A 27,610-nucleotide genomic window follows, 5' to 3' on the forward strand; every position below is an offset into this window, starting at 1 on the left:
CAAGATTGGCAAATTCGCCCTGTGCTCTTCACAGATGAAAGCAGGTTCACACTGAGCACATGTGACAGACGTGACAGAGTCTGGAGACACCGTGGAGAACGTTCTGCTGCCTGCAACATCCTCCAGCATGACCGGTTTGGCGGTGGGTCAGTAATGGTGTGGGGTGGCATTTCTTTGGGGGGCCGCACAGCCCTCCATGTGCTCGCGAGAGGTAGCCTGACTGCCACTAATGGCAGTCAGGTACCGAGATGAGATCCTCAGCCACCTTGTGAGACCATATGCTGGTGCGGTTGGCCCTGGGTTCCTCCTAATGCAAGACAATGCTAGACCTCATGTGGCTGGAGTGTGTCAGCAGTTACTGCAAGAGGAAGGCATTGATGCTATGGACTGGCCCGCCCGTTCCCCAGACCTGAATCCAATTGAGCACATCTGGGACACCACGTTGCACCACAGACTGTCCAGGAGTTGGCGGATGCTTTAGTCCAGGTATGGTCTCAGTATAATTTTGACAACCCACTACTTTAATTCTTAATACATTTAATGTTGGACCAGGTCAGCACTTTATTTGAAAGGCCACAAACATGATGAAGTAATGAAGAAGTTATGTTTAGTTAACAATGATTACAACACTACAATTCTTCAGAATATATGTACGCTGCTGTGACTGGTCAGAACACATGAACATCATTAATAAATCAGAAATCATGATGATTCAGATATCTTAATTGATGCATCAATTAACGTATTGTTCCTGCATTAAATCATGCATGAGGCACTAATACTCCTTATACATTACTGGTAGTTCATGAAGTACTACATTAATGAATTCATGATTTTGAATGCATGAAGTCATGCATGAATTCACCCCGGAAATGCGTGTTCCTTGGGAGCGTTTTAATCCAAACCACAATCTTTTTCCAGAACTCAACTAGTCTTTTGTGCCTAAACTTAACTGTCGCCGCCGCATAACGCTCACTTTTTGTCTTGGATTCACATCTTAGACAGTGCCTCAGGATCGCCACAACAGAATACAGACCTGACATCAAAAAGGTTGCCTCATCCTGTCGCTCTCACTTCTCTCACTGATTGGTGAGTGAACATCCAATTACCTGCTATTTGTCAATCTGCTGGTGGTATAATTATTACAATGAAATAACCATTTAGTATTTAATAGCATATTTCCTACTAAATACACTGTTACACAGCTTAATTAAAAACAAATGAATGAAATGAGAGAGCAGATACAGTGGATAAAGCAGTGCAAACAACACCCAACTAGTTAGTCAAATTTAAAACTTAATATAGCATTAAAATATTAAAGTTACTATATGTAACTTAAATGTTTTTGAAACTGCAGGGTCAACGCTAACTTTTTAAAGTGGTTGCCGGCTTGGCAACCAGGCATCAGCTTTTGGTTTGCAAAATTGACAATACGGTTGCCATGTTTTAAACTGTCTATATTTTGAGCAATTCACTTCTTATGTAATTGCTAATTTCGTAAGAGGAATAGGGCTAAAGCACTGTTAGAACTAGAAAGTTAAATCAAACGCTCTGAAACGGGGATTAAACAAAGTATGTCACAGGATGGCCTGAGAAACCTGACTTAATTAAAATACCAATTTAATAATATTCTATCTCAGAAGGTTGAATTCAATTTATTCAGGGCAAGACATATTTTGAATCTACCTCTACTGATGAAGAAATGTGTTCCTTTATAGAGCCACTAGGGCTTCCCAAACTGACAGAAGAGCAAAGAGAACTCCTTGATGCAGATTTGATTATAGAGGAAATTAAAGAGGTAATGGTGCCCTGCCTGTGAGTAAAGCCCCGGGGCCCAATGGCTTCACATAGATTAAATGAGATTATTACTTCTCTAATTCATCGTGATCAGGTGGGGTTTATTCGCGGGCATAGCTCGTCAGATAGTATCAGGCGTCTCATTAATATTGCATGGTCTGTAGCTGATAGACAATCCCCAATAGCTGCTATTTCCCTCAATGCCGAAAACGCGTTTGATATAGTTGAATGGGGCTATATGTTTTTTATAAAGTTGATTAAGGTGCTGTATAAGCACCCAGAGGCTGCGGTGCAAACTAACGGGTTTTTCGGAATATTTTGGTCTAGGATGGGGAACAAGACAGGGCTCACCTCTGTCTCCTTTGTTGTTTTGTTTAGCCATAGAGCCTTTGGCAAACGAGTCATAGTGAGAGAAACAAAGTGTCTCCCCTGTGCTTTCTGACCCCGGTGGGAAATCTGTAGCATGCAAAGTTAACCCTCTTTTTGATTTCATGTTGTTTATGGAAAAGGAGAAGCAGGAAATGAGTCGGGGGAAATGCAACGCTACCAAGCCACGGCCGAGCAACATGTAGTTACATTTTTGGAGAGGTGCACGTCAGGCTACGGCGTAGGCAGGGCTTAATTTGAGCCGGAACACGCCGGAACATGTTCCGGCAGCTCCGACATTGGATCCGGAATCTTTTTTATTGTATTACTGTGTCACTATGAAAAATGAATCGCCTAACTGAAAAAAATGAATTACTGTTTGTGTAGTGTTCAATGTTGTTATCTGTCTTGTTAGTCTTTATTCCCCATTAAAGTTCCACAAAAATCTCGTGTTTGCATTTTTGATGCGTTTTGAGGTAAATTTTCAGGGTAAGACAGAGGGGGGAGAGGGACGGAGGGAGGAGAGGCACTTCAAGTGACACATGCGCTTGTGCTGGTTGAGATTGCTGTTAGCCTCGTTTCACTCAGGGGAAAAATGTCAAAAAGACAACAAAGTTTGCTTAACTTTTTCAAATACGCTGGCCAGTCGGATCACAAACAAGCAAAAATCGTTTCCGCCGATCAAGAATGTGGAGACATTACATTTCGTACCCATGCAGTGCATGTTCTGAAATTAAAATAAACATTGCCCTGATGTACACACAGCGTTGTTTAGGCTTTTTTAGTCAGAGAAGCTACATAGGCAGTGTAATTTGTTTTTTGTTCCGTTACCTCCAACTCCCGTTTTGAGTCGCTGGATTCACCCCTTGCTCTGCGCTCCGGGACCTCCCACTTTACAAATTAAGCACTGGACGTAGGTCTGTGTCGCCACGTACCTACATACGTAGCCACGGCGTAGATTTTACGCAGAAGCATAAATCACGCTTTAAACTTCAGGCCACTTACGTAGGCTACGGCGAAAGCTCTGCGTGGTAGGGGTGGGCGATACTGGGAATTTTGGTATCGATCCGATACCAAGTAAATACAGGGCTAGTATCGCCGATACCGATACCGATACTTTTTACTTGTAACGTCACAATCATTGAATAATTGTGATTTTGCCTTCAGTTAGTTGATTATGATAAAACACAGGACAAAGATTTTAGGCAAATCTAAATGTTTTCATTTACTAAATAGAACAATATAAAACAATGTATAATATAAAAATGAAAAAATATATAAAAAATATAAATATAACAAAGTCAACAACACAACCAAAAATACCTTCCATTACACACAGATATCTGTGAAAAATAAAGTCAGTTGTGCAAAATAAGTAAACAAAAGCCACAATGTATAAATATGAATATAACTGTTCTGACTCTCTGCTCTCCGCCTCTGGCAAGAAAGAGAGAGAGAGAGAGAGAGAGAGAGAGAGAGAGAGAGAGAGAGAGAGAGAGAGAGAGAGAGAGAGAGAGAGAGAGAGAGAGAGAGAGAGAGAGAGAGAGAGAGAGAGAGAGAGGAGAGAGAGAGAGAGAGAGAGAGAGAGAGAGAGAGAGAGAGAGAGAGAGAGAGAGAGAGAGAGAGAGAACAGACTTTGACAGACGCTGTGCTCGCATGAACTCGGGAGAGAAACTGCAACAAAAGTATCGATCCGATACCAATACTCATCTTGTATTGATACTATCGATATTTAGATCGAGAGGCCTTAGCCTAACGTTAGCCCTCTTTTCTTCCCCTCACTCTGTTTACGCCCGCTTGCGTGCACTTCCGTTTGGCAGAGCTGTGTTGAAAGACCTCGGCAGTGTTGAATTTGGTCTTGTCATAAAATCGACCGCATTTTTACTCATTGTTGTCTCGGTCTCAGACAAAAAGGACGAGATTTTATTTCAACACCACAACTGCGGGATATCACTTAATTGCCCGTGCATTCACTGATTTATTCGCATTTTCACATCAATGCTAATGTCAGCTCCGGCATTTGCTACATGCTGCGGTACCGCTCCCTCACTTGGGCTAGAGAGGTAGAATGTCAGCTGAGAGTGGAGACCGCTTCTATTATAAAAAAAATACATATAGGCTGCTAAATATATAACTATTTACCTCGTAAAAACAAATGAATTGTGTGAGTGTTGTGAGCTCCTCTCTGGCTCGCTCTTCCCTCAATATTTCCCACACTGGGTGATAGATAGATACTCCCCTTTCCATGGAAGTTTAATCACCTTAGATATCATATGATTGATATTTCAATGTTAAAAGATAGAGTTGGGAGGAATGCCTGTATGAAGCAGAGGCAATAATACGGTATATTGACAGTGCTAATACTTAAAAGTCTGGAGCCCTATGTATGTTAGCAACTATTTATAACTATACGTTAACTTTTGATCTTGCTCTCATCATTAAGACATCTTTTCTCGTAATTATAAGATACAAATATTTACGAGATAAGGGGTTTATTTATTTTTTCTATGTAAATGCAATGCGCTTCCTTACTTTTTGCTGTGTTTAGCTAACGTTACTGAACGGTGAATGTGTCCAGGAAAACAAGATAAAAGCGGGTCCACTTCCTGGATTTCAAACTTGTGTTTAACTAGGCCTATAGCCAGTCCAACACCAAGTTTACAACCACTACTGTGGATTAGTTATCAATGAGTAGGCTATGTTTACATGCACACCAATATACCACTATTATTTCGAATATGACAATATTCTGTATTTTATACAGGTCATGCTGAAGGAATGAAAGAGGGAGGCTGTGTTCGCACGATCGAACAACCGCCACCGCTGGAAAACTGAAAAAAATCGTATTTTGCACGGCTAACGTTACATGTAAACGATGGAACATTCACCTTCATTAATTTAGCCATGTAAACAGCTTAGTTGGAATATCGTCTTTTTCGGAATAAGGGCAAAACCCGAAATATTATGTGTATGTAAATGTAGTCAGTGTCTATGAGTGAAGATCAATTAATGTTATCTGTTGAAACTTGTTTACTTAGTGCCATACAAAACCAAAAGTCAATGTTCATTTCTGGTTGCTGTTAGCTTAGCTTCTAGATTGGCACGGACGTTAGACAACTTTGGAGCAGTCGCATAGCTTTAACCCCAAACGTATGAACTTTCTCCGCTTTATCTTATTGAAGTAAGGCATGTTACCTCTTTTTTCTTCTGTGCGTCAGCAGGGTCATGGTAGAAAATAATAACGACAAATAGCGAGATAAGAAGTTTTCCAAACATTCTGCAACGTTGCTTACACGGCTGTCGACCACAGCTTTCTATTGGTCACCTCCTAGCCAATCAATTTCTTCTTCTTCTTCTTCTTCTTCTTCCAAGCCCCCAGGAAGAGCGCCGAGTCTAAAAGCCACCATGGGCTTAGCGGATAACGGTGGTACTGCACCCCATGGCCCAGAAAGACTTTTCACATAGACTTTGCATGGCGAAAGAAACGTCTATATTTCAGCGGATAATTTGTTTCTGGGTATATCAACTTACCACCCGAACACTGAAAGGGTCCTTGTTTAAAACGTTATGTTTTTAACATTTTTAACATTCACTAGAAGCGAATCCAGAATTATTAAATTTGGCATGATGAACGCGCATAGTGGACGCGAGCAGAGCCGCGGGACTGCGCCCGCCCGCTCGCTCACATGACTGTTCTCCCGAGCTCATGTAGCTATCTGTAATAATGGATATAGCTAATGGTTGTAGTTCACCATGTGTTCTATTAATACGTCCATGGTGTTATTTTATGAAGTCATGATATATCCCAGGGATGTATGTAGCTGCTGTAAAGCCTGTTAGCTACGTGGATGTAACGTCATTAGGTTTCCCAAACTGGCGGGCTATCGGCTAGCTAGCTAGTTGCTAACATCAGGGGTAACTAGCATGGCTGTATTAAGATCTATAGCTACATAGCTAACTATATGCCTACATAACGTTACTACAGACATAGTGATTACATCGCCTTGGTTCTCTCTTATGATACATCCGAGGGCTGTATGCTGTAAAGCTTGTAACGTGGATGAGAGCTGAAGCCATGGATGAGCTTTGTTCACGAAACTGCAGGCTAACTGCTAGCTAGTAGCACAACATAATTATTAAATCTCCTTGGTTGTCTAGCTAAATACATCTATCGTTTATTTAGCTAAGCATGTAAACGATAGGGAACAACGAAAACAGTGTTTAACGTCAGTGAATATTTTAGACAATGAAACGGCGAGTTCATGAGTTCGCCACTTGTAAGAGACACGACAGAGAAGCACGAACGCGCATGTTGCTACGACAACGCAAACAAATTGTTGCTAGTGCCCATCGTGAGCCAACAATGCGGAAGAGCCGAGCTCCATGTTTGCTTTATGCGCTTTTGAGCACTCTCATTGGAACGTACGGGACTTCCCGCCGAACACTGTATCCCGTTCTCTTAATACATCATCCATGTCTTCTTCTTCCGGTTTTATGGTGGTTGGCAACTAACTTGGTGCATTACCGCCACCTGCTGGACTGGGGTGTGGTACTGGAGTCTAACCTTTCCAAGTATGAAGCAAACAAATAAAACATAACAAACAAAAACCAAAAAAGAAACTAAATTCTTTTAATTAGTCCTGTATTCCTCAGGAAGCTAAATACATATTTAAAACAGATTTCAACTGATCTTCTTTGTAGAATGTCCTTTAAGTTTAACCTTAACTGTTTTCCTTGCAATTGTGAGATTAATCTTTGTCTTTCTCCTGATATTTAGGACAGTGTAGAATAACATGCTCTATAGACTCTGGACTACCACAGAATACACAGTTGCCATCAGCATGCTTCTCCATTATTAACAAAGTATTATTTAATCTTGTGTGTCCATACCTCATTCTTGAAAATACATCCTCCTCCTCCTTGCTGCTGTTCATATTTCTGCTCTTTCCGACTTTATTCTGGATATTATAGAACAGTCTTCCAGTCTGCCCATTGTCCCATAATGTTTGCCATTTTCCCTTAACTATGTTTTTAATCATACATTTAATTTCTGCTTTGCTATAATTGACATGCTGGAATTTCCAGCTGCTAGCACATTTATCTGCTAACTCATTTCCTACAACTTCTATATGAGCTGGTACCCATACAAGAGTTATGGTTCCTGACTGTAACAGATTGTTTGCAGCTTGTACTATTTCAAACACAATATCCTGTCTTGATTTTGACTGAAAAGTTTTGATGCTGATCAAAGCTGAGCTGGAATCTGAAGCAATTACTGCCTTCCTTGGCCTATTGACTTCCACCTGCATGGATGGATGGATGGATGGATGGATGGATGGATGGAAGATAGATGATGGATGGATGCATGGATGGATGGAAGATAGATGATGGATGGATGGATGACTAGAAGATAGATAGATAGATAGATAGATAGATAGATAGATAGATAGATAGATAGATAGATAGATAGATAGATAGATAGATAGATGGATGGATGGATGACTAGATGGATGGATGATGGATGGATGGATGATGGATGGATGGATGGATGACTGGAATATAGATAGATAGATAGTTGGATGGATGGATGGATGAATGGCTGGATGGATGGAAGATAGATAGATGGATGGATGTATGGATGATAGATAGATAGATAGATAGACAGATAGATAGTTGGATGGATGGATGGATGAATGGCTGGATGGATGGATAGATGGATGGAAGATAGATAGATGGATAGATGGATGGATGGATGCATGGATGGAAGATAGATAGATAGATAGATAGATAGATAGATAGTTGGATGGATGGATGAATGGCTGGATGGATGGAAGATAGATAGATGGATGGATGTATGGATGATAGATAGATAGATAGACAGACAGACAGATAGATAGATAGATAGATAGATAGATAGATAGATAGTTGGATGGATGGATGAATGGCTGGATGGATGGAAGATAGATAGATGGATGGATGTATGGATGTATGGATGATAGATAGATGGATGGATGGATGGATGGATGAATGGCTGGATGGATGGATAGATGGATGGAAGATGGATAGATGGATGGATGGATGCATGGATGGATGGAAGATAGATAGATAAATAGATAGATAGATAGATAGATAGATAGATAGACAGACAGAGATAGATAGATAGATAGATAGATAGACAGTTAGATAGATAGATAGATAGATAGATAGATACATAGATAGATAGATAGACAGTTAGATAGATAGATAGATAGATAGACAGATAGACAGATAGATAGATAGCCCTGCTATGACATGAACTACTATGACTACTATTTCTTAGTCACTGTTCCATTATCTTTATTGTGACTATTATTTCCACTGTTCAGCAAATCCCCAACCGGCATCGTCAGACACCGCCTACCAAGAGCCTGGGTCTGGCCGAGGTTTCTTCCTAAAAGAAGTTTTTCTCATTACTGAGGTTTCTTCCTAAAAGGGAGTTTTTCCTCGCCACTGTCACACTGAATGCTTGCTCGTGGGGGAACTACTTGAATTGTTGGGGCTTTATAAATTATAGAATGTGGTCTAGACCTACTCTATTTCTAGACCTACTCTATTTGTAAAGTGTCTTGAGATAACTCTTGTTGTGATTTGATACTATAAATAAAATTGAATTGAATTGAATTGATGGATGGAAGATAGACAGATGGATAGATGGATGGATAGATGCATGGATGGATGGAAGATAGATAGATAGGTAGATAGATAGATGGATGGATGGATGGATGCATGGATGGATGGATGGTGACTCCGCTCATCGAGAGACGCTCGCGTCTCCATCGCACGCAAGCGTCCGCCGCACTTGTCAAAGCCGTGGCGAGCACTGGCGTCGGGCGAGCCCAAGAGGCCCGAGAAGACGACAATGACGACGACGACGACGACGACGAGGATGCGGAACAGAGCGCGCCGAGAGTGCCCAGCAAGCGAAAGAGGTGTCAGCTCTGTCCACAGAAAAGGGACCGCAAGACACACACCATGTGCAGTGGCTGCGAGAGATACATCTGCGGGAGCTGCACGCGGCCCTACTGCGCGGACTGCGTGAGACAGTAGCCTCTTGGCTCGCGCAGCGCCAGTTTGAGCTTCGACTGTATGCTGCAAAAAAAACAGCGACATCAACTTTCGACTGCAACAAGGGTCAATGGTCCCCGGGACCCTTGTTGCAGTCGAGGCCGCCACGAGGGGAGTAGCGAGACAAAAATGCAGTTGAATAGGCGAGGGTCCCGGAGACCCCAAGGACCGCGGTAGTTGACGTGGGAATGAATTCAAATAGTAGGCGAAGGTCCCGGGGACCCGAGGGATGAGGCCGCCACGAGGCCAGTAGAATAGAATAGTACATAGAATCAAATAAGGATAGTAGCGAGACGAAAATGAAAATCAAAATAGGCGAGGGTCCAGCCCGGGACCAGAAGGACGAGGCAAGCATGTGACGTGGAATAAAATCAGTGAGGGTCCTGGGGAGCCGAAGGACGAGGCCGCGAGGCTGGTAGAAAATGCATAGAATCAAAATAAGCCAGGGTCCCAGGGACCCCGAAGGGCGAGGCGAGCGTGTGACATGGAATAAAATAACGAAAGACGAGGCCGCGAGGCTAACACAAAAAGTGAATAAACTAAACAAGTCCCCATGACACGGAGGACAACACAAGGGTTAACACATCATCAAAACCTGTGCGGAGGCCAAAACGCATGCGTAAAGGAACTTCTGCTGAGAACCACTGCAATGCTGTTTTAGTGACTGAAACATGTTTTTCATAGCTTCTGGTAAGAAACGCATTACAAAAAACTCTAAGGAGGCCCAAACACATCTTTGCTGCACAGAGATATGGTATAGGAACTTCTGCTAAGAAACTACTGTAAAGCTGTTTAAGTGATAGAAACAGGGTTAACACATCATACGAAGCTATGTGGAGGCCAAAACGCATGCGTAAAGGAACTTCTGCTGAGAAACACAGCAAGCTGTTTAAGTGACAGAAACAGGGTCATGATTCGAATTATTATTGCAGAGAAACATGTTTTTCATAGTTTCTGGTGAGAAACGCATTACAAGAAACTCTGAGGAGGCCCAAAACCATCTTTCCTGCACATTGATATGTGTATAGGATATTCTGCTAAGAAACTACTGTAAAGCTGTTTAAGTGACAGAAACAGGGTTAAGACATCATAAGAAGCTATGTGATTGGTCGAAGCGCATCTTTCCGCATTTAGTAAAGTGCAATTCTTGTTTAAAGGAACATCTGCTAAGAAAGTACTGTAAAGCTGTTTAAGTGATAGAAACAGGGTTAACACATCATCAGAACCTATGTGGAGGCCAAAACGCATGCGTAAAGGACTTCTGGTGAGAAACCACAGCAGCTGTTTAATTGACAAAAACAGGGTTTTACATCATGATTTGAATTATTGCAGAGAAACGTGTTTTTCATAGTTTCTGGGAAAGAAACTCTGAGCATGCCCAAACGCATCTTTCCTGCACAAAGCTATGGTATAGGATATTCTGCTAAGAAACTACTGTGAAGCTGTTTAAGTGATAGAAACAGGGTTAACACATCATACGAAGCTATAGGCCAAAACGCGTAAAGAAACATCTGCTGAGAAACCACTGCAATGCTGTTTAAGTGACAGAAACAGGGTCATGATTCGAATTATTATTGCAGAGAAACATGTTTTTCATAGTTTCTGGTAAGAAACGCATTACAAGAAACTCTGAGGAGGCCCAAATGCATCTTTCCTGCACAGAGATATGGTATAGGAACTTCTGCTAAGAAACTACTGTAAAGCTGTTTAAGTGACAGAAACAGGGTTAAGACATCATAAGAAGCTATGTGATGGTCGAAGCGCATCTTTCCTGCATTTAGTAAAGTGCAATTCTTGTTTAAAAGAACATCTGCTAAGAAACTACTGTAAAGCTGTTTAAGTGATAGAAACAGGGTTAACACATCATACGAAGCTATGTAGAGGCCAAAACTCATGCGTAAAAGAACTTCCACTGAGAACCACTGCGATGCTGTTTTAGTGACAGAAACAGGGTTTTACATCATGATTCGAATTATTCTTGTAGAGAAACATGTTTTTCATAGTTTCTGGTAAGAAACGCATTACAAGAAAATCTGAGGAGGCCCAAACCCATCTTTCCTGCACATTGATATGTGTATAGGAACATCTGCTAAGAAACTACTGTAAAGCTGATTAAGTGACAGAAACAGGGTCATGATTCGAATTATTATTGCAGAGAAACATATTTTTCATACTTTCTGGAAAGAAACGCATTACAAGAAACTCTGAGGATGCCCAAATGCATCTTTCCTGCACAGAGATATGGTATAGGAACTTCTGCTAAGAAACTACTGTAAAGCTGTTTAAGTGACAGAAACAGGGTTAAGACATCATAAGAAGCTATGTGATGGTCGAAGCGCATCTTTCCTGCATTTAGTAAAGTGCAATTCTTGTTTAAAGGGACATCTGCTAAGAAACTACTGTAAAGCTGTTTAAGTGATAGAAACAGGGTTAACACATCATCAGAACCTATGTGGAGGCCAAAACGCATGCGTAAAGGACTTCTGGTGAGAAACCACAGCAGCTGTTTAAGTGACAGAAACAGGGTTAAGACATCATAAGAAGCTATGTGATGGTCGAAGCGCATCTTTCCTGCATTTAGTAAAGTGCAATGCTTGTTTAAAGGGACATCTGCTAAGAAACTACTGTAAAGCTGTTTGATAGAAACAGGGTTAACACATCATCAGAACCTATGTGGAGGCCAAAACGCATTAAGAAACATCTGCTGAGAAACCACTGCAATGCTGTTTAAGTGACAGAAACAGGGTCATGATTTGAATTATTATTGCAGAGAAACATGTTTTTCATAGTTTCTGGTGAGAAACGCATTACAAGAAACTCTGAGGAGGCCCAAACGCATCTTTCCTGCACAGAGATATGGTATAGGAACTTCTACTAAGAAACTACTGTAAAGCTGTTTAGGTGATAGAAACAGGGTTAACACATCATGAGAAGCTATGTGGAGGCCAAAACTCATGCGTAAAGGAACTTCCGCTGAGAACCACTGCAATGCTGTTTTAGTGAAAGAAACAGGGTTTTACATCATGATTCGAATTATTCTTGTAGAGAAAGATGTTTTTCATAGTTTCTGGTAAGAAACGCATTACAAGAAAATCTGAGGAGGCCCAAACCCATCTTTCCTGCACAGAGCTATGGTATAGGATATTCTCCTAAGAAACTACTGTAAAGCTGTTTAAGTGACAGAAACAGGGTCATGATTCAAATTATTATTGCAGAGAAACATATTTTTCATACTTTCTGGAAAGAAACGCATTACAAGAAACTCTGAGGAGGCCCAAATACATCTTTCCTGCACAGAGATATGGTATAGGAACTTCTGCTAAGAAACTACTGTAAAGCTGTTTGACAGAAACAGGGCATCATAAGAGGCTATGTGATGGTCGAAGCACATCTTTCCTGCATTTAGTAAAGTGCAATTCTTGTTTAAAAGAACATCTGCTAAGAAACTACTGTAAAGCTGTTTAAGTGATAGAAACAGGGTTAACACATCATACGAAGCTATGTAGAGACCAAAACTCATGCGTAAAAGAACTTCCGCTGAGAACCACTGCGATGCTGTTTTAGTGACAGAAACAGGGTTTTACATCATGATTCGATTTATTCTTGTAGAGAAACATGTTTTTCATAGTTTCTGGTAAGAAACGCATTACAAGAAAATCTGAGGAGGCCCAAACCCATCTTTCCTGCACATTTATATGTGTATAGGAACATCTGCTAAGAAACTACTGTAAAGCTGTTTAAGTGACAGAAACAGGGTCATGATTCTAATTATTATTGCAGAGAAACATATTTTTCATACTTTCTGGAAAGAAACGCATTACAAGAAACTCTGAGGATGCCCAAATGCATCTTTCCTGCACAGAGATATGGTATAGGAACTTCTGCTAAGAAACTACTGTAAAGCTGTTTAAGTGACAGAAACAGGGTTAAGACATCATAAGAAGCTATGTGATGGTCGAAGCGCATCTTTCCTGCATTTAGTAAAGTGCAATTCTTGTTTAAAGGGGCATCTGCTAAGAAACTACTGTAAAGCTGTTTAAGTGATAGAAACAGGGTTAACACATCATACGAAGCTATGTGGAGGCCAAAACGCATGCGTAAAAGACTTCTAGTGAGAAACCACAGCAGCTGTTTAAGTGACAGAAACAGGGTTAAGACATCATAAGAAGCTATGTGATGGTCGAAGCGCATCTTTCCTGCATTTAGTAAAGTGCAATGCTTGTTTAAAGGGACATCTGCTAAAAAACTACTGTAAAGCTGTTTAAGTGATAGAAACAGGGTTAACACATCATCAGAACCTATGTGGAGGCCAAAACGCATGCGTAAAGGACTTCTAGTGAGAAACCACAGCAGCTGTTTAAGTGACAGAATCAGGGTTAAGACATCATAAGAAGCTATGTGATGGTCGAAGCGCATCTTTCCTGCATTTAGTAAAGTGCAATTCTTGTTTAAAGGGACATCTGTTAAGAAACTACTGTAAAGCTGTTTGACAGAAACAGGGTCATGATTCGAATTATTATTGCAGTGAAGCATATTTTTCATACTTTCTGGAAAGAAACGCATTACAAGAAACTCTGAGGAGTTTTACATCATGATTGAATTATTCTTGTACCAAGTATTGAGAAACAACCTTTCTTGTGAGGACATTTTCCTTGTGAGGACATTTTGGGTGGTCCTCACAAAATAAATGCTGAAATAGCCTCCTGAGGGTATATAATTCATGCTCTGTAATTTCAGCCAAAAGTCCTCACAAGAATAGTAATTATGGAATTGGTGTTTTCTCATGTGCTTCGTGAGCTCCCCCTATGTACACACTCGTGTACTGCTGGGAGGAGGAGTCTGAGAGAGAGAGGGATTTTCTGATTGGATGGCTCGTTGCCTAGCTGGGGGATTTTGTGATTGGTCACCTTCAGTCACATGGCTACACTGTGGAGGGAAAAGGAAGGGAGGGGCAGATAGAGTTGCAGTGTGACTCACAGAGCCTGTGATCAGCTAAATCTCAACCATGAAAATCTATTAACTCAAGCACAAACATATTAATGACAAATGCACACAATTAATCATATTTATAATTCACATTATCATTAATATTGATCATATTTATTTCTTAAGATTTAAGGGGAGGAGTCTTTCACTTCTGCAGTGAGCATAGATAAACAGTGGAATAAAACCTAAATTTAAAGTATGAAAATAGATTTTAATTTCTATTTTATGACAATTTGCACCTAATGTTGGCATTTTTACATTTACTGTTAATTTGACAGTTTTTTTATTAGTCTGAGTCTTAGGAGTTTTGATTTGTGCACATTTGGGGTTGATTTGAAAATTAAGTGAATATTTAATCCACTAAATGATCTTTTGATTAGGATTAATTTGTTCAATTGTTGAGAGTTTAGGAAACTTCAGTTTAAGGTTTTAAATGTATATAATCTAAGTAATAAAGGACAGCTGCAAATGTCACCTTGTTAAACAGCCTACTGTCGGCTTTCTCTCTTTGCAAACTGTGTGTATTGTATTATGTTTGAATGTAATTGTGTATGTTTTAATCATTTTTGTTTAAAGTATGGTTACATCACTTCCATGTAACACAACATGCGCGCAACCCTGTTACTGAAATATATTTACCTGGCAGAGGAAGAGAAAAAAACACTGAGTCACATGAGGAAATTACATCATCAAGCCATTTGCTAACACCAATAATAGACCAAAGGTAAGTCCTCTCTTCTATTGTTCATATTTTCCAATCTTTTCACCCTTTCAGTTGCTATATTGGCAGGTGTGATGCTAATGACAGAGGAGACAGCAGTACAGTAGAAACAGAAAGATGTGGAGGAAAGATGTAGAAACAGGAAAGAAGAAAAGGCTAAAAGACTGCAGGATAAGCATGCAGTGTGGCCAGCAAAAAAAGTAAAAAGAAGTTCATGAGAGGAGTAATGCTAGGAAAAAGGTACTTGAAGGATTAAACACGCCTCCAGTAAGGCCTGATCCTCCGGTCAGCTCTCAACCTAGGACTTCAAGGTCAGGACAGACATTTAGGTTATTGAGGAATGCAAGTTAGTGTAAGCAAAGATCATGAGGATATGTTTAAGTAAAGAAAGGTAAAGGAACTGTATCTGTACAATGAACAGTGAAATAGGCGTCACTTTTACTTGATAGGTATAATATGTAGTAATTTCTGGTAATTGCTTTGTTGTTTGGGCCAAAACTACATGGGGAAAGTATATTCCATAGTGATTTTTATTTTTAAGAGTACTTATATAGTAAATAATTATGGTCCAAATCCCACAGACTACATTTAATTACAGAGGAGCCTTGTGAGATCTCAGATTCACGTCATCTGTAATCAAATACTGTGCAAATAAGGCTAAAGATGCCAATTGATCCTGAAAGAACTTTGAAGTATGCATTACAGAGATATTGACGCCAATATTTACTGTCATGTGAACACCACTTAAAGGAGAATTCCGGCCAATTTTTACGTTAATCTTGATCGCTATAGCTACGTGAGTACTTTCGATAGAAAAAACCCCGACCCGAATCAGTGCAGGTAACACGGAGAAGCTGCAGCTACATGTACAAGTGTCCCCTGAGCTAAAACAGCAGTGGTCGGGGCAAGTTTTAGAGGGCCTTTGTGCCTCTTAACAGACACAAAATGCAAGTAATATGTCTGTGCCACATGAACAGGGCCCTTACATGTCAACAAGATGTGTTTTCAACTCAGACATTGTTTAAATTCACCTACCCTGGTCCTTGTATCGATCCTGCCGGTAGTTAGCTTGCCCTGCTAGCTGATAGCCGTTAGCTGCTAGCTGCCGTCCAGTGAGTGTATTCAGACAGGCTTCTGTGATAATCATCCCAATAACAATCCACGGAGCAGCGGTGGTGTGGCTATGTCCTCCAGAGGACAGGTCATGTCTTGAAGTTTATTCCCCCCTAAAATAAACAGTAGTGCGGTAGTAGCTTTTAGCTGCTTGGTGCCCTCCGGTGAGTGTGTACAGCCAGATAGCTGTTAGCTGCTAGCTGCCATCCGGTGAGTGTATTCAGCCAGGCTTCTGTGATAATCATCCCAATAATAATCCACAGAACGGCGATGGTGTTGCTATGTCCTCCAGTTACTGAAGGCTAGCTTTAGCTTGTGCTTGGAACAGCAAGTTCATCTGCCTGTTTCCCCTCTGTCTGTCTTGTTCGTTCCAACAAAAGTTCTTTGTCTATATACTCAGGTTTGAATAAATAAGGACGACCATCAAACTCAAAAGGCTCTCCCGTGTGTTGTATATCTGCTATATTCTCCATAGTTACGTTACTCCAAGCTTCTTCCCTTATAAACAACTCCGCTCTTCACACACTACGCTCCAATCTGCACACTACTGTTTACCTTTTCCTGCTACAACTGAATTCCCAGGAGACAGCGCGATGCTACAGCTAAGCTTCAGTAACACTATTACTGTGAAAGCCACAGATATCGTTTATCCCGTTTCCATGTAGTTACATATTCACTGATGTGGTCATAACCACTACAGTGCAGTGAAATAATCTAAACCTTTCGCTGCGAAGGCATGATCTGTCCTATCCAGGACATCATGGATACATGGGTAGGTGAATTTAAACAATGTCTGAGTTGAAAACACATCTTGTTGACACGTAAGGGCCCTGTTCATGTTGCACAGACATATTAATTGCATTTTGTGTCTGTTAAGAGGCACAAAGGCACTCTAAAACTTGCCCCGACCACTGCCGTTTAGCTCAGGGGACGCTTGTACATGTAGCTGCAGCTTCTCCGTGTTACCTGCACTGATTCGGGTCAGGGTTTTTTCCATCGAAAGTACTCGCGTAGCTATAGCGATCAAGATTAATGTAAAAATTGGCCGGAATTCTCCTTTAAGATAGATGTTAGAGCTATTTGTTACACCTCCTTTAGTGTACTCACCGATATCTACAATATATGCAATATATGCATGAAATTGTGATGTAATGAAACAGTATTGTAGCTATCAATATGATGTTTTCTATGACTATCAACTATCACTCCATGCACAATGTGTTGCTACTTACTACATATGTATCTATTAATTAATGGGTAACTACCCTCAATAAGTTGCTACTGAGAAATCAATAATGAAGAATGTATGTAGTTGTAGTTAATGGCTGGCAATGTCTATTTTGCTGCTGTTGAAATGGTTAAGTGACAAAATATTTACACATATATATGTTTCTTTTAGGCATGTGATCTTGGGAGAAGAAAAGGAGGGCTGCCAAAGCTAAATTAAACAGCGAGTTGAAGAAACTACACGATCAGTTGAAGTCAAACAGTGAGCAGAAAAATACAGAGAGCGTCTCTAATAATTGAAACAGGACCATCCATTGCCAAGATCCAGTAAGATATATATATATATATGTATATATATATATATATATATATATATATATATATATATACACACACACAAAGTATATATGTATGTGTAAAACTTGCAATGTGCTAAAAATAAATAGTATAAAATGAAGTGTAAAGAAAGTATTTTTGGGATATTTCTCTGCAGCCTGTGTCTCTGTCTGAAAGGTCACAGGCAGGGCAGCCGAGGAGCACATGTCAGGTGGGGGGAGGGGAGAACATTCAAGCACTTAACTACAGCACCAAACTTTCTTCAAACGAACTTGAATCTCAGGTCTTGTTTTCTGACGTTAGATAGATGAAGTGATATCAAAATATTAAAACCACTGTATCAAAATCTCTCCAATATTATTTAAATTTATGTTACATGCATTTATGTTTAAAATGATTTTGCACAAATAATGTAAAATACTGATTTAAAATCGAATGTAAAACAGTAATATTCCCAGTAAAAAAGAAATAGTGTAAAATAAAGTGTAAAGGTGTGTTGAGATATGGCTCAAACTGAATCCAGGCTCTGCTGCCTGTGTGAGAAGAAGCTGACATGAGGCCGCGCAGGGAGGGGGAGGGGAGTTAAACACCTGCACTGCAAACTTTTTTTGCTGCTAATGCTGCATTCAAGGGACATGGGAATTCCTGGCTTCACTGTCCCTGACTGAAGATACAGAATTTCATACTAAAATGGAGAACTGCTGAAGCTACGTTATGTTGTAGTAAAAACTCTATTTTTGTTTTCATTGTTGACTCTATTTTGAGTTGAAACATTTTGTAAAATTTCCTTACAACATGGAGTACAGTTGTGCTCTCTCCCAGTGGACTTAAATGCATCGTCAGAAACATGACGCAGTTTTTTTTTACGGAGGCTGCAGAGACTGCTAGGAGATACGAGGGACAGGAAAGCAACCGATTAACGCAGGTAAGACATTTTTATTTTTATCTTTATTTTTATTTAAACTAGGCTGAGCTGTTACTTGAATAAACCGTGTTTCCTCTAGATCTTTTTTCAGCGGTGGCGGGGGGTGTTGGATGTCAGAGTACGGGCTTATCTGCTAACGTTAGCTACCGACCGTTACCTTTAAACCATCCAGCAAATAGACGGTACCGTAGGGTGATTTAACTTCACCGCTCATTTTACACACAGTTTAACAACAAAACTAAACGCTGAGTGAACATTACTAGCTACGTTTTTCATGTTGGTTTTGAGCAGTGTGCACCCCCACTAACATGGAAAACGGTTTTAAATCAGTAACGTTACTACAGCGTGTCGGAGGAATACACACAGTCTCCTGCAGAGGCAGAGGGGCCGTCACAGCAGCGTGGCTAACGTTAGCTAACGTTAGCTTCTCGTCTCATCTGGAGTCTGATAAACAGTAAATTCATCAACTTCAGTCTCCACAACGCTATTTTCCAATAAACTGTGGCTGTCATATTTCACGGGCGTGAGTGTGGATTTCATGTTGTGGCTTTCATTGCTTGTTTATTACTTATTGAGTGAAGTAGTCCTGTCACTGTTCACCTGCTCTGCTCACCCTGGGGGAGAGAGGATGACAGTAGCTTGAGTTCAGTAGAGCAGACGGCGCTACGACTTTATGACTTTTCATAAACAGCTGAAGGAGCGGTGGTGCGCGGTGTACGTAGCGGTAACCCTGTTGTGCGTCGGCCCTGTTTCTGATACCGTGGCGCTGGAAACGTTACCGTGGCGGACCGTCACTATGCTATCAACATAGAGGAAACACTGAATGAAAAGAGTTTTTTGGGGTGGGGGAATGATTTTCCAACTATTTTGATTATCAATGATTGTTCTAACTTTAGTTATTTTTCAAGCATAAATGCCTAAAGTTAGCAGATTCTAGCTTCTAAAGTTTGTGGATTTTATATTTTTTTCTGTTTGATATCAAAAACATTGTTTTTGTGTTTTGCACTGTTGGTCACACAAACACAGGACATTTAAACACGTCACTTTGGACATTTTTAGCTGATTTCTGTCACCATACAGACTAAACAATTAATAATTTAATCAAGAATTTAATACTTACGTTAATCATATTAGAGCTGCAATAAAAGATTACCATCATTAAGTCATCAGACAATTATTTGGTCTGTAAATTGTAAGAAAACTGACTCAACCTGCTTGTGTTGTCTGACCAACGGTGCATTTCATCCTTGAAAATTATCTGAGCGCTTGAGAAAGTACTTATTGAATTTGATGTGTCCCTGTCTGTATGAACCCTGTAATTAGTTGGATCAATGTATTGTCAGTTTAACCTGTGAGTGAAGGTGGTTTGTAATGGAGCAGCACAGTATGTGTCAGTCTAAGTTACTGTAACACTATCTGATAGGTGTAGAATATGTAGACGTCAGGTTGAACTGAGTTTTTAGCATTTTTACTTTTCTTTTAAGCTTATAAACTCTTGAAAAAAAGAAACTTCCTTACTTTCAACTGCTTTAATTTTAGCAAACTTAACATGCGTAAACATTTGTATGAACATGAAAATATTCAACTAATAAGACAAACTGAACAAATTTTCACACACGTGACTAACAGAATGTTAACAACATGTTAAGTTTTGCTAAAATGAAAGCAGTTGAAAGTGAGGACGTTTCTTTTTTTGCTGAGTATATGTAGGTTAATTTAAATGAATTCATGACTTTCATAGTGGTGATCTTGCTTAAATTCAATTGTTTGTTTCACAGATAATGGAAAGAAAGAGAGAGCAAGATAATGAGCTGGTATGTATCAAATGATTGTATACTAATAATTTGTACCACACTTGTGGGTGTGACATTAAACCTTTATATCTGATAACTTGACACACTTTTTTACATTTTGGAAAGTTGTAGCAATATACACTGTTAGGGAATTGTGACAACTGAGAACATCTGATTTATGCTATATAAAATGTTTCTCTTCTGTGTTGTCATTACAGTGGCTTATCTAACAAACACAACCAAGGGCGCACTTCAGAGCGTATCATGGTGGAGGCATCTCCTAGGCAAGAACAAGATGGTATGCAAGTAATTATAATAGAGGTCAAGGTTCAAGTTAATGTTTTGCCACAATAGGCCTGAAACCTACTGGCTTGAAGATGGTTTTTCCTGGAACAACGTTCAGAATTCGTAATTACCAGTATTATTGTAAGCTATTTTACCTATTTCATTTGTATTATTGTAGGTTTGCCTAGACGTTGCATGTTTGAGTTCTGATACACAGTGGGGTGGCTTATTATCACAAGGCTTATGTTTGACCTGGTATGAATTCTAGTTCATATTGCAGTAGATATGGAACATCAGAATCAGATTTATTGGCAAATAGGTAATCGGAGAAAGGGAATTTTAGTGTTCTGGTGTGTAGCAGTTAAAAGTATACACAAAATTTAAAAAATATATAAAAGAGTATATAAGAAGAGAGATAATTTATTGAGAGGTGCGTGTGGAACTGGAGCAGATCATGTGTATGTCGGCATCAGAGCGAGCGGTGTAAAAGCAGAGCAGTTAATGGGTAACAGCAAGAAGTGTAAGTGCACGTGTCTGCCTGGGTTTATCAGGTGGTTGCTACAGTGGTATTTTGAAGTGACCAGGATGCATTAGGTGACTGCTAAGTTTGTTCAAGTAGTAAATAGTGTTTGCTATGATAATCAATCACCTTTTCCACTGACCAGTATGGATGTAGCTCATAATTTCTGATGTTCATTTCCTTCTGTTCCAGAGCTATCCAGAAGCCAGAAGCAGAGACCTGATCCAGATGATCCTTCTGATGCAGACCAAGACTCGGATGGTATGTAGTGTGATCATCTATAGCTTTTGACTTCTTGGCATGTACGGTAGGTAGGGATGCACCGAATTGAAATTCTTGGCCGAAGCCGAATAATAATGAAATGCTTGGCCAAAGGCCGAATACCGAACGCGGTGTTTCGCATTTTTTTCCATTAATTTTGCCAATTTTTTCACCATTACAATAATTAAATAGTAAAAATTTGCTTGTTACTATTTTGTGTTGCCGACAGTTGCTCATTTCAAAACGAACAATGTCTTCAAGATAATGAAATGGTTGAAACCCAGTGTAGGCCTACTATTTTACTACACTGAAAATAGTTAAATTTTCACAAAATACATAATATAAAATATAGGTAACACTTTATAATGTTTCCTTTTGCTAACATTATTGCATTAGCTAACAATGAGCAATACATTTGTTATGGTATTTATTAATCTTCGTTAATGTAAGATAATAAGAAATATTTAGTTCATGTTAGTATAAGTGCATTAACAATTTTAACAAATAGGCCTACCACTTTTGATACTTTTTAATTCAAAAATTACAAATGTGATACTTAATTTTAATACTGTATTAGTAAATGTTAACATTAAGATTAATAAATGCTTTTAATAAGGGTTTTTCTTTGTTAGTTAATGTTAAAAATAGAAACTACTTATAAAGTGTTACCATAATCCAAAATATAAATAAAATCTTAAATTAATTTCCCATACAAGTAGCCTACCTGCGTGCCATCTGCGCCAGGTCGGGGAAGCGGCCTTGATTGGTCCTCCAAAATTCGAGAGAATTCTCCTGCGCTGTACATCACCTGACCGTCTCCATCGCCTAGCGGCTTTCCCCAAATCCAACTCGGCCTGGATCATTTCTCGTGTGCGCATCTTTTCCCCCACATCCAAGTAATGATCTTTATATCATGGATCAAGCACAGTCGCGATGCAGTACAGGGGTTCTGAGTCCGCCTGACTAAATTGTGTGCTGACAGCTTCTAAGAGCGCACTTTTAGTTGTTTTCACTCCGTGGTCTGTTTCAGCCTCTTTGTTTAAAAGACGCTTTAGTGCTGCAAGTAAGGGTATGACGTCTGCCACAGATGCATCAGATGAGCTTATCTCTTTTGTTATCTGCTCAAAGGGGGCGAGAAGAGAGAGAACGTTCTCTATTAACACCCACTGGTATGCGTTGAATGTTGCGGGCAGGTCATGATCTGCTATGTATGTGGCCAAGACTCGCTTTTGCGCAAAAAGGCTTTCCAGCATATAATATGTACTGTTCCACCTTGTGCTCACATCTTGTTGGAAACGTTTTTGTGGCATTCCGAACTGTTCTTGGATAGATTGCAGGCGCGCATAGGCAAGCGGTGAATGTTTGAAATGGCCAACAATTTTCCTGCCTATCGCTATCACATCTGCTATACTGCGCTGACTCAACAATCCCTCGTTGACCGCCAGTTGAATTGTGTGTGCCATACACCGTATGCCTTTCAGATTGCTATCTTCCATGGCTTTAGCCATATTTCTTGCGTTGTCACTGACTACCGCATGCACTTTAGATCGGTCGATACGCCAAATGTCAAACATGTTGGCGAACGCCTCGGATATGGCTACAGCTGTATGGGACCCTCTAAACTCTTGTGAGTGAAGCACAATCTTTTGTAGCTTGAAATCTGTGTCGATCCACTGCGCAGTTAAACTCAGCATACTGGTGGGGCTCACATCCGAGCTCCAAATATCAGTCGTGAAGCTGAGGGCTGCAATATCTGTAGCCAAAAGCTCACGGACGTTAGTTGAAACTACGTTATACATCTCAGGTAAGCACACGTCTGAGAAATGCCGTCTACTAGGGATGGTGTAACGGGGCTCAATATGGTCTATAAGCCTGCAAAATCCAACATCCTCTACAACCGAGAATGGTTGATCATCCAATGCGATGAATTCCATTATCCTTTTAGTAATTCCTTTAGCTTTGGCACTGTCATTGGCAAACTTTTTTGCCTTTTCTAAGAAGTCAGCCACAGATGGAGTGGGTGTACTAGGACTGGGAGCTACTTTCCTTTTCGCTGCTGCTGTTGCCGTAGCCGCCGCCGTGTCTTTCTCGTACTCTGCATGATGTTCTGGGTGTCTTGATTTTAAGTGATAAATTAAACTTGAAGTGCTGTACGTTTTTGCAGATGCACCCCCTCTGGACAATTCAGCAGAACAATGTCTGCAAACTGCCGTTTTTGCCTCTTTCTCTGACACTTTAAAGTGCTTCCACACTGCTGACATGTTTGCTGCATAAAGCGCGCGCCTCTCACTCTACGCGGGTTACTATTTGATTGCGTCATTAAAAACGTCATTGTTCGGCAAAATTTATTCGGCCTTTTTACTTATTCGTTTCGGTTGCCGAACATTTGGTGCATCCCTAACGGTAGGTTGTGACTCAGTCTGTGTATATATCATATCATCACCCCAGCCATGTTCATGTACTTTTTGAACTGCCTTAACTACACCGCCCTTGGGTCAATACAAGCCTTTTAAACATTAAAACCTTGTTAAAAAAAGTGATATTTCAGCCTATCAGGTCAACTCATGCCTAGTTTGAAAGTGAAACAACGATATAGATTGATGGTGGTCATTTTGTAACATTGTAAATGGTGCCCAAAGTACAATATTTTGGCGAGATCAATATGTGGTTTCCAAGTTTGGGTATTTTCACTGTGAAACCTCAACAGAAAGCCACAGAGCTCCAATCTGAGTAATCTTGGTATCTTGTTTTCTAACAATTTTCTGAGCTGCACCTGTAGATGTAGCTCTTTATGTCTGATGTTCATTTCCTTCTGTTCCAGAGCTATCCAGAAGCCAGAAGCAGAGACCTGATCCAGATGATCCTTCTGATGCAGACCAAGACTCAGATGGTATGTAGTGTGATCATCTATAGCTTTCGACTTCTTGGCATGAAGTGTACGGTAGGTTATGACTCAGTCTGTGTATATATCATGGGGTTTCTCTTCTTTTCACCTAGAAGGACCTGGCACACACACAAAGGCTAAGGTCAAGAGGTCATCCAAGGCTGAGAGAAACGGTAAGCTTGTTTGTTGCCAATATAGAACCACCTTGATGAATGACGTGTGTCAGATGAGCCGCCAAGGCAAAAAAAACCGCAGAAAACAGAAAATCAACAAGCAACATCACTATGCTATTAATAATCAATAATGGTCTGTCACTGCATCGATGCAGAATCATCCGCATCGCAATGCATCGTAAAAATGCTTAATTTCAACACCCCTAGTTTGAAAGTGAAACAACGATATAGATTGATGTTGGTCATTTTGTAATAGGGCTGGGCGATACGGCTATTTTTATTTTAAACTTAACCTTCCTCTGATTATAATCCCCTCAGTTATAAAAGCAGAAATGTCAACACAACCATGGAAAACACTCAAATAATTAAAATGTAAACGTAGGTCTACAATCACAATGAACACTTAACAATTATCTCTTAACATTAAGGTGCAACATTAAAGAATAAGTAAGAAATGCTTAATAAAGTGTAAGAAAATAGTGCAAAGTGTTAAATATAAGAAACCTGAAACCTGAGAAGAACTATTTTCTGCAAGTTTAGTGCTAGGTTGGTAACCTGGCTTCTTGACAGTGCTCAGCATGTCTGCCTCCGTTATGTCTTTTGTAGCGTTTAGTAAGGTGCTAATGCAGAGTACCTCTCCATGGTGGTCTGCTGCTTGTGCTGTGTTGCAGCTGCAGATGGTGTTGGACGTTGCTGGCGAATATGGCTGTGCTCCAAAGTGTGAGCGTGGTAAAACAAGTTTGTGGTATTACCAGTGTTGGTGGGGACGACAGTCTTGCATAATTTGCTGATGACATTGGTCTGACTGCGGTCAGACTTATAAAATCTCAAAAACTGCCATACTGACTTTTCCTGTTTTATCAACAATTTACTCGCTCACTGCAGCACTCACTTTCCACTTATCACTCCACGCCGCCGGTTCTGTTATTGAATAACACGAGACAGCTATGTGGCGCAACCAAACTTGATACTGTTACATGATTGGCTGTTAGAGTGTCACTCCCTACGTTGCTAGGTTACCAGAGAGTGAGCGCCTTTGTTCATGCAACCAAACTTTCTTCACAACCTCTTGTTTCTTCTGATGAAGAAAAACAAGTTATCGAACGTTTTATCGACCGCATTTTCTATTGATATTGATTACCTGTCTATCGCGAGACCTATCGTTATTGTTTTATCGCCCAGCCCTATTTTGTAACATTGTAAATGGTTCTAAAAGTACAATATTCTGGGGAGATCCATATGTGGTTTCCAAGTTTGGGTATTTTCACTGTGAAACCTCAACAGAAAGCCACAGAGCTCCAATCTGAGTAATCTTGGTATCTGTTTTCTACCAACGTGGTTAAGCTTCTGTTACTCTGATACTGTAATACTCAGTTATTCTGACTCCTCTTTCCCCAAGAAACTACAAACTCTGAGCTTGCAGGAAAGCCTAAGCTTATGTTTGTTTTCAAAGGGATTGAGGATGCTTGTTAAAGGGTTAACTACTATAAATTCCACTACATGAACTATTATAGCAAATAGTACTGTAACGACTGTTACTCTCACTACTGCTGCAACTACTAGAAAGAATATTGCAACTTAAAGTAGTCCAACTATTTTTAGTGCTACTACACCTGCTACATCTGCAAAAGCTACAACTATTAATGCTGCGGATGCTAAAATTACTTCTACTGCCTCCACTGATACTACTGCGTATGCTACTACTTTATTACTACTACATTATTTTACCTTTTTCTTCAATTTAAGTGTAGTTCATTGCACATATGTAATGCAGAAGAACAGTGAAGGCAACATGCATACATAGTGATTTAATTGACATTAACAAACAAAATCACATCTACTTACTTCTACCTGCCTACTGACCGACTTACTCACTTGAACTAGTCAGTTACTTTCTAACTTATCTACTTATTTACATACAGGCAGGCCTGCTAATGATTGCTTGCAGTCTTAGTTCATTCTATGATATTCTTGATTTTGGTGGAATAATGTGTCTTTCTGTTTACTGTTTTTTAGGTTCTACTGTGCAGAAGAAGACTCAAAGAAGGCCCTGGAGTAATTTGGAAAAAAAGCAGTTTGGCGGCAACTTGGAAATTGCATAACTTTGATGAAAGTTCCTGGTAAAGACAAGTGCATAGATGCAGAACCAGCACTTCAGAGCAGACACTGGATAGATTATGTATAGATGCTGTATAGATGTGAGCAGTTAAATGTGTGAAATTCTTTTTGTTATTTCACCTTGTCATAGGAACAATATTGGCTCCGGTATGTCTCATAAAGTTGCATATGTATGACACGCCAATTTGTATGCCATTTTGGCGTGTTATCAAGACGCATAATTGCTTTTTAGTGCGATTATCAACGCAATTCGCCCGCCATTGACTTACATTACGAGTGAATTTTCGCCGTAGCGAGTAGCATAAAGGGACGTAAGTCCGCAGAGGGAGGGAGGGACTTTCACCCAGGAGAGCTGGGATCACGTCCCGCGTGTGGTGATTTTCAACCGTTTTTATTTTTAAATTTTTTAAGCCTTCCCCAATGTTTCTTTCCTAAACCCAACCGTTTATTGTTTTCCTAAGCGTCTTTTTGTCGTTTTCTTTCCGTGTGTTTGTCGCTTTTTTGTGTTACTAAAGCCTTTCCCTAAACCCAACCTTTTTTTTTCTTTCTTTCTTTTATTTTTTTATTTTTACACGCGTGACGTTCTTGCGATAGTAAGTCACGTTCTCATAACACGCAAAATGGCGACGCCACGTGGTGTGTCTGTTTACATCTGCTGTATACAGCGTAGACATGCACGTAGATAGCTCAGAATGCGTACAGATAACACGCCATTTGGCTTTAGGAAAGTGGTGTGTATGTTTACGCAAAGTCATGATGTCGGTGCTCTGTTACAATTTCTTACCCGGCTCGTTGCAGTGTACTTTTGTAAAGCCAAAATTTGCTTTTGCAGAATAAATTATCTGCTGATTTATTATTTTGGAGTTTGTGTTGTGATGGAGGTTAGAGCTTTCATCTTAGCTGAGGTGACAGTCCTGATGGATGATTTACTACATGACCCAATAAGGCTTATAATAATTAATTTGAAAATGGCTAGTTCACTCAACTGATATAATTAAGAA

The 27,610-nt window shown here is 40.0% G+C and overlaps 1 protein-coding gene and 1 long non-coding RNA gene across 2 annotated transcripts in view; both read right to left on the minus strand.

Moving 5' to 3' along the window:
* LOC116060297 (magnesium transporter protein 1) overlaps positions 1-5,510 on the minus strand; it is a 28,511-nt gene extending 23,001 nt beyond the window's left edge. The window contains exon 1 of the mRNA XM_031313800.2: positions 5,359-5,510. Coding sequence (XP_031169660.1) covers positions 5,359-5,439 — 81 coding nt within the window. The 5' untranslated portion in view covers positions 5,440-5,510. The remainder of the gene's footprint in view (positions 1-5,358) is intronic.
* Positions 1-27,610, minus strand: part of LOC118495801 — a 542,497-nt gene that overhangs the window by 409,858 nt on the left and 105,029 nt on the right. The gene's annotated exons all lie outside the window — the stretch shown is intronic.

The sequence above is a fragment of the Sander lucioperca genome, chromosome 1, assembly GCF_008315115.2.
Source record: "Sander lucioperca isolate FBNREF2018 chromosome 1, SLUC_FBN_1.2, whole genome shotgun sequence".
NCBI classification, from domain to species: domain Eukaryota; kingdom Metazoa; phylum Chordata; class Actinopteri; order Perciformes; family Percidae; genus Sander; species Sander lucioperca.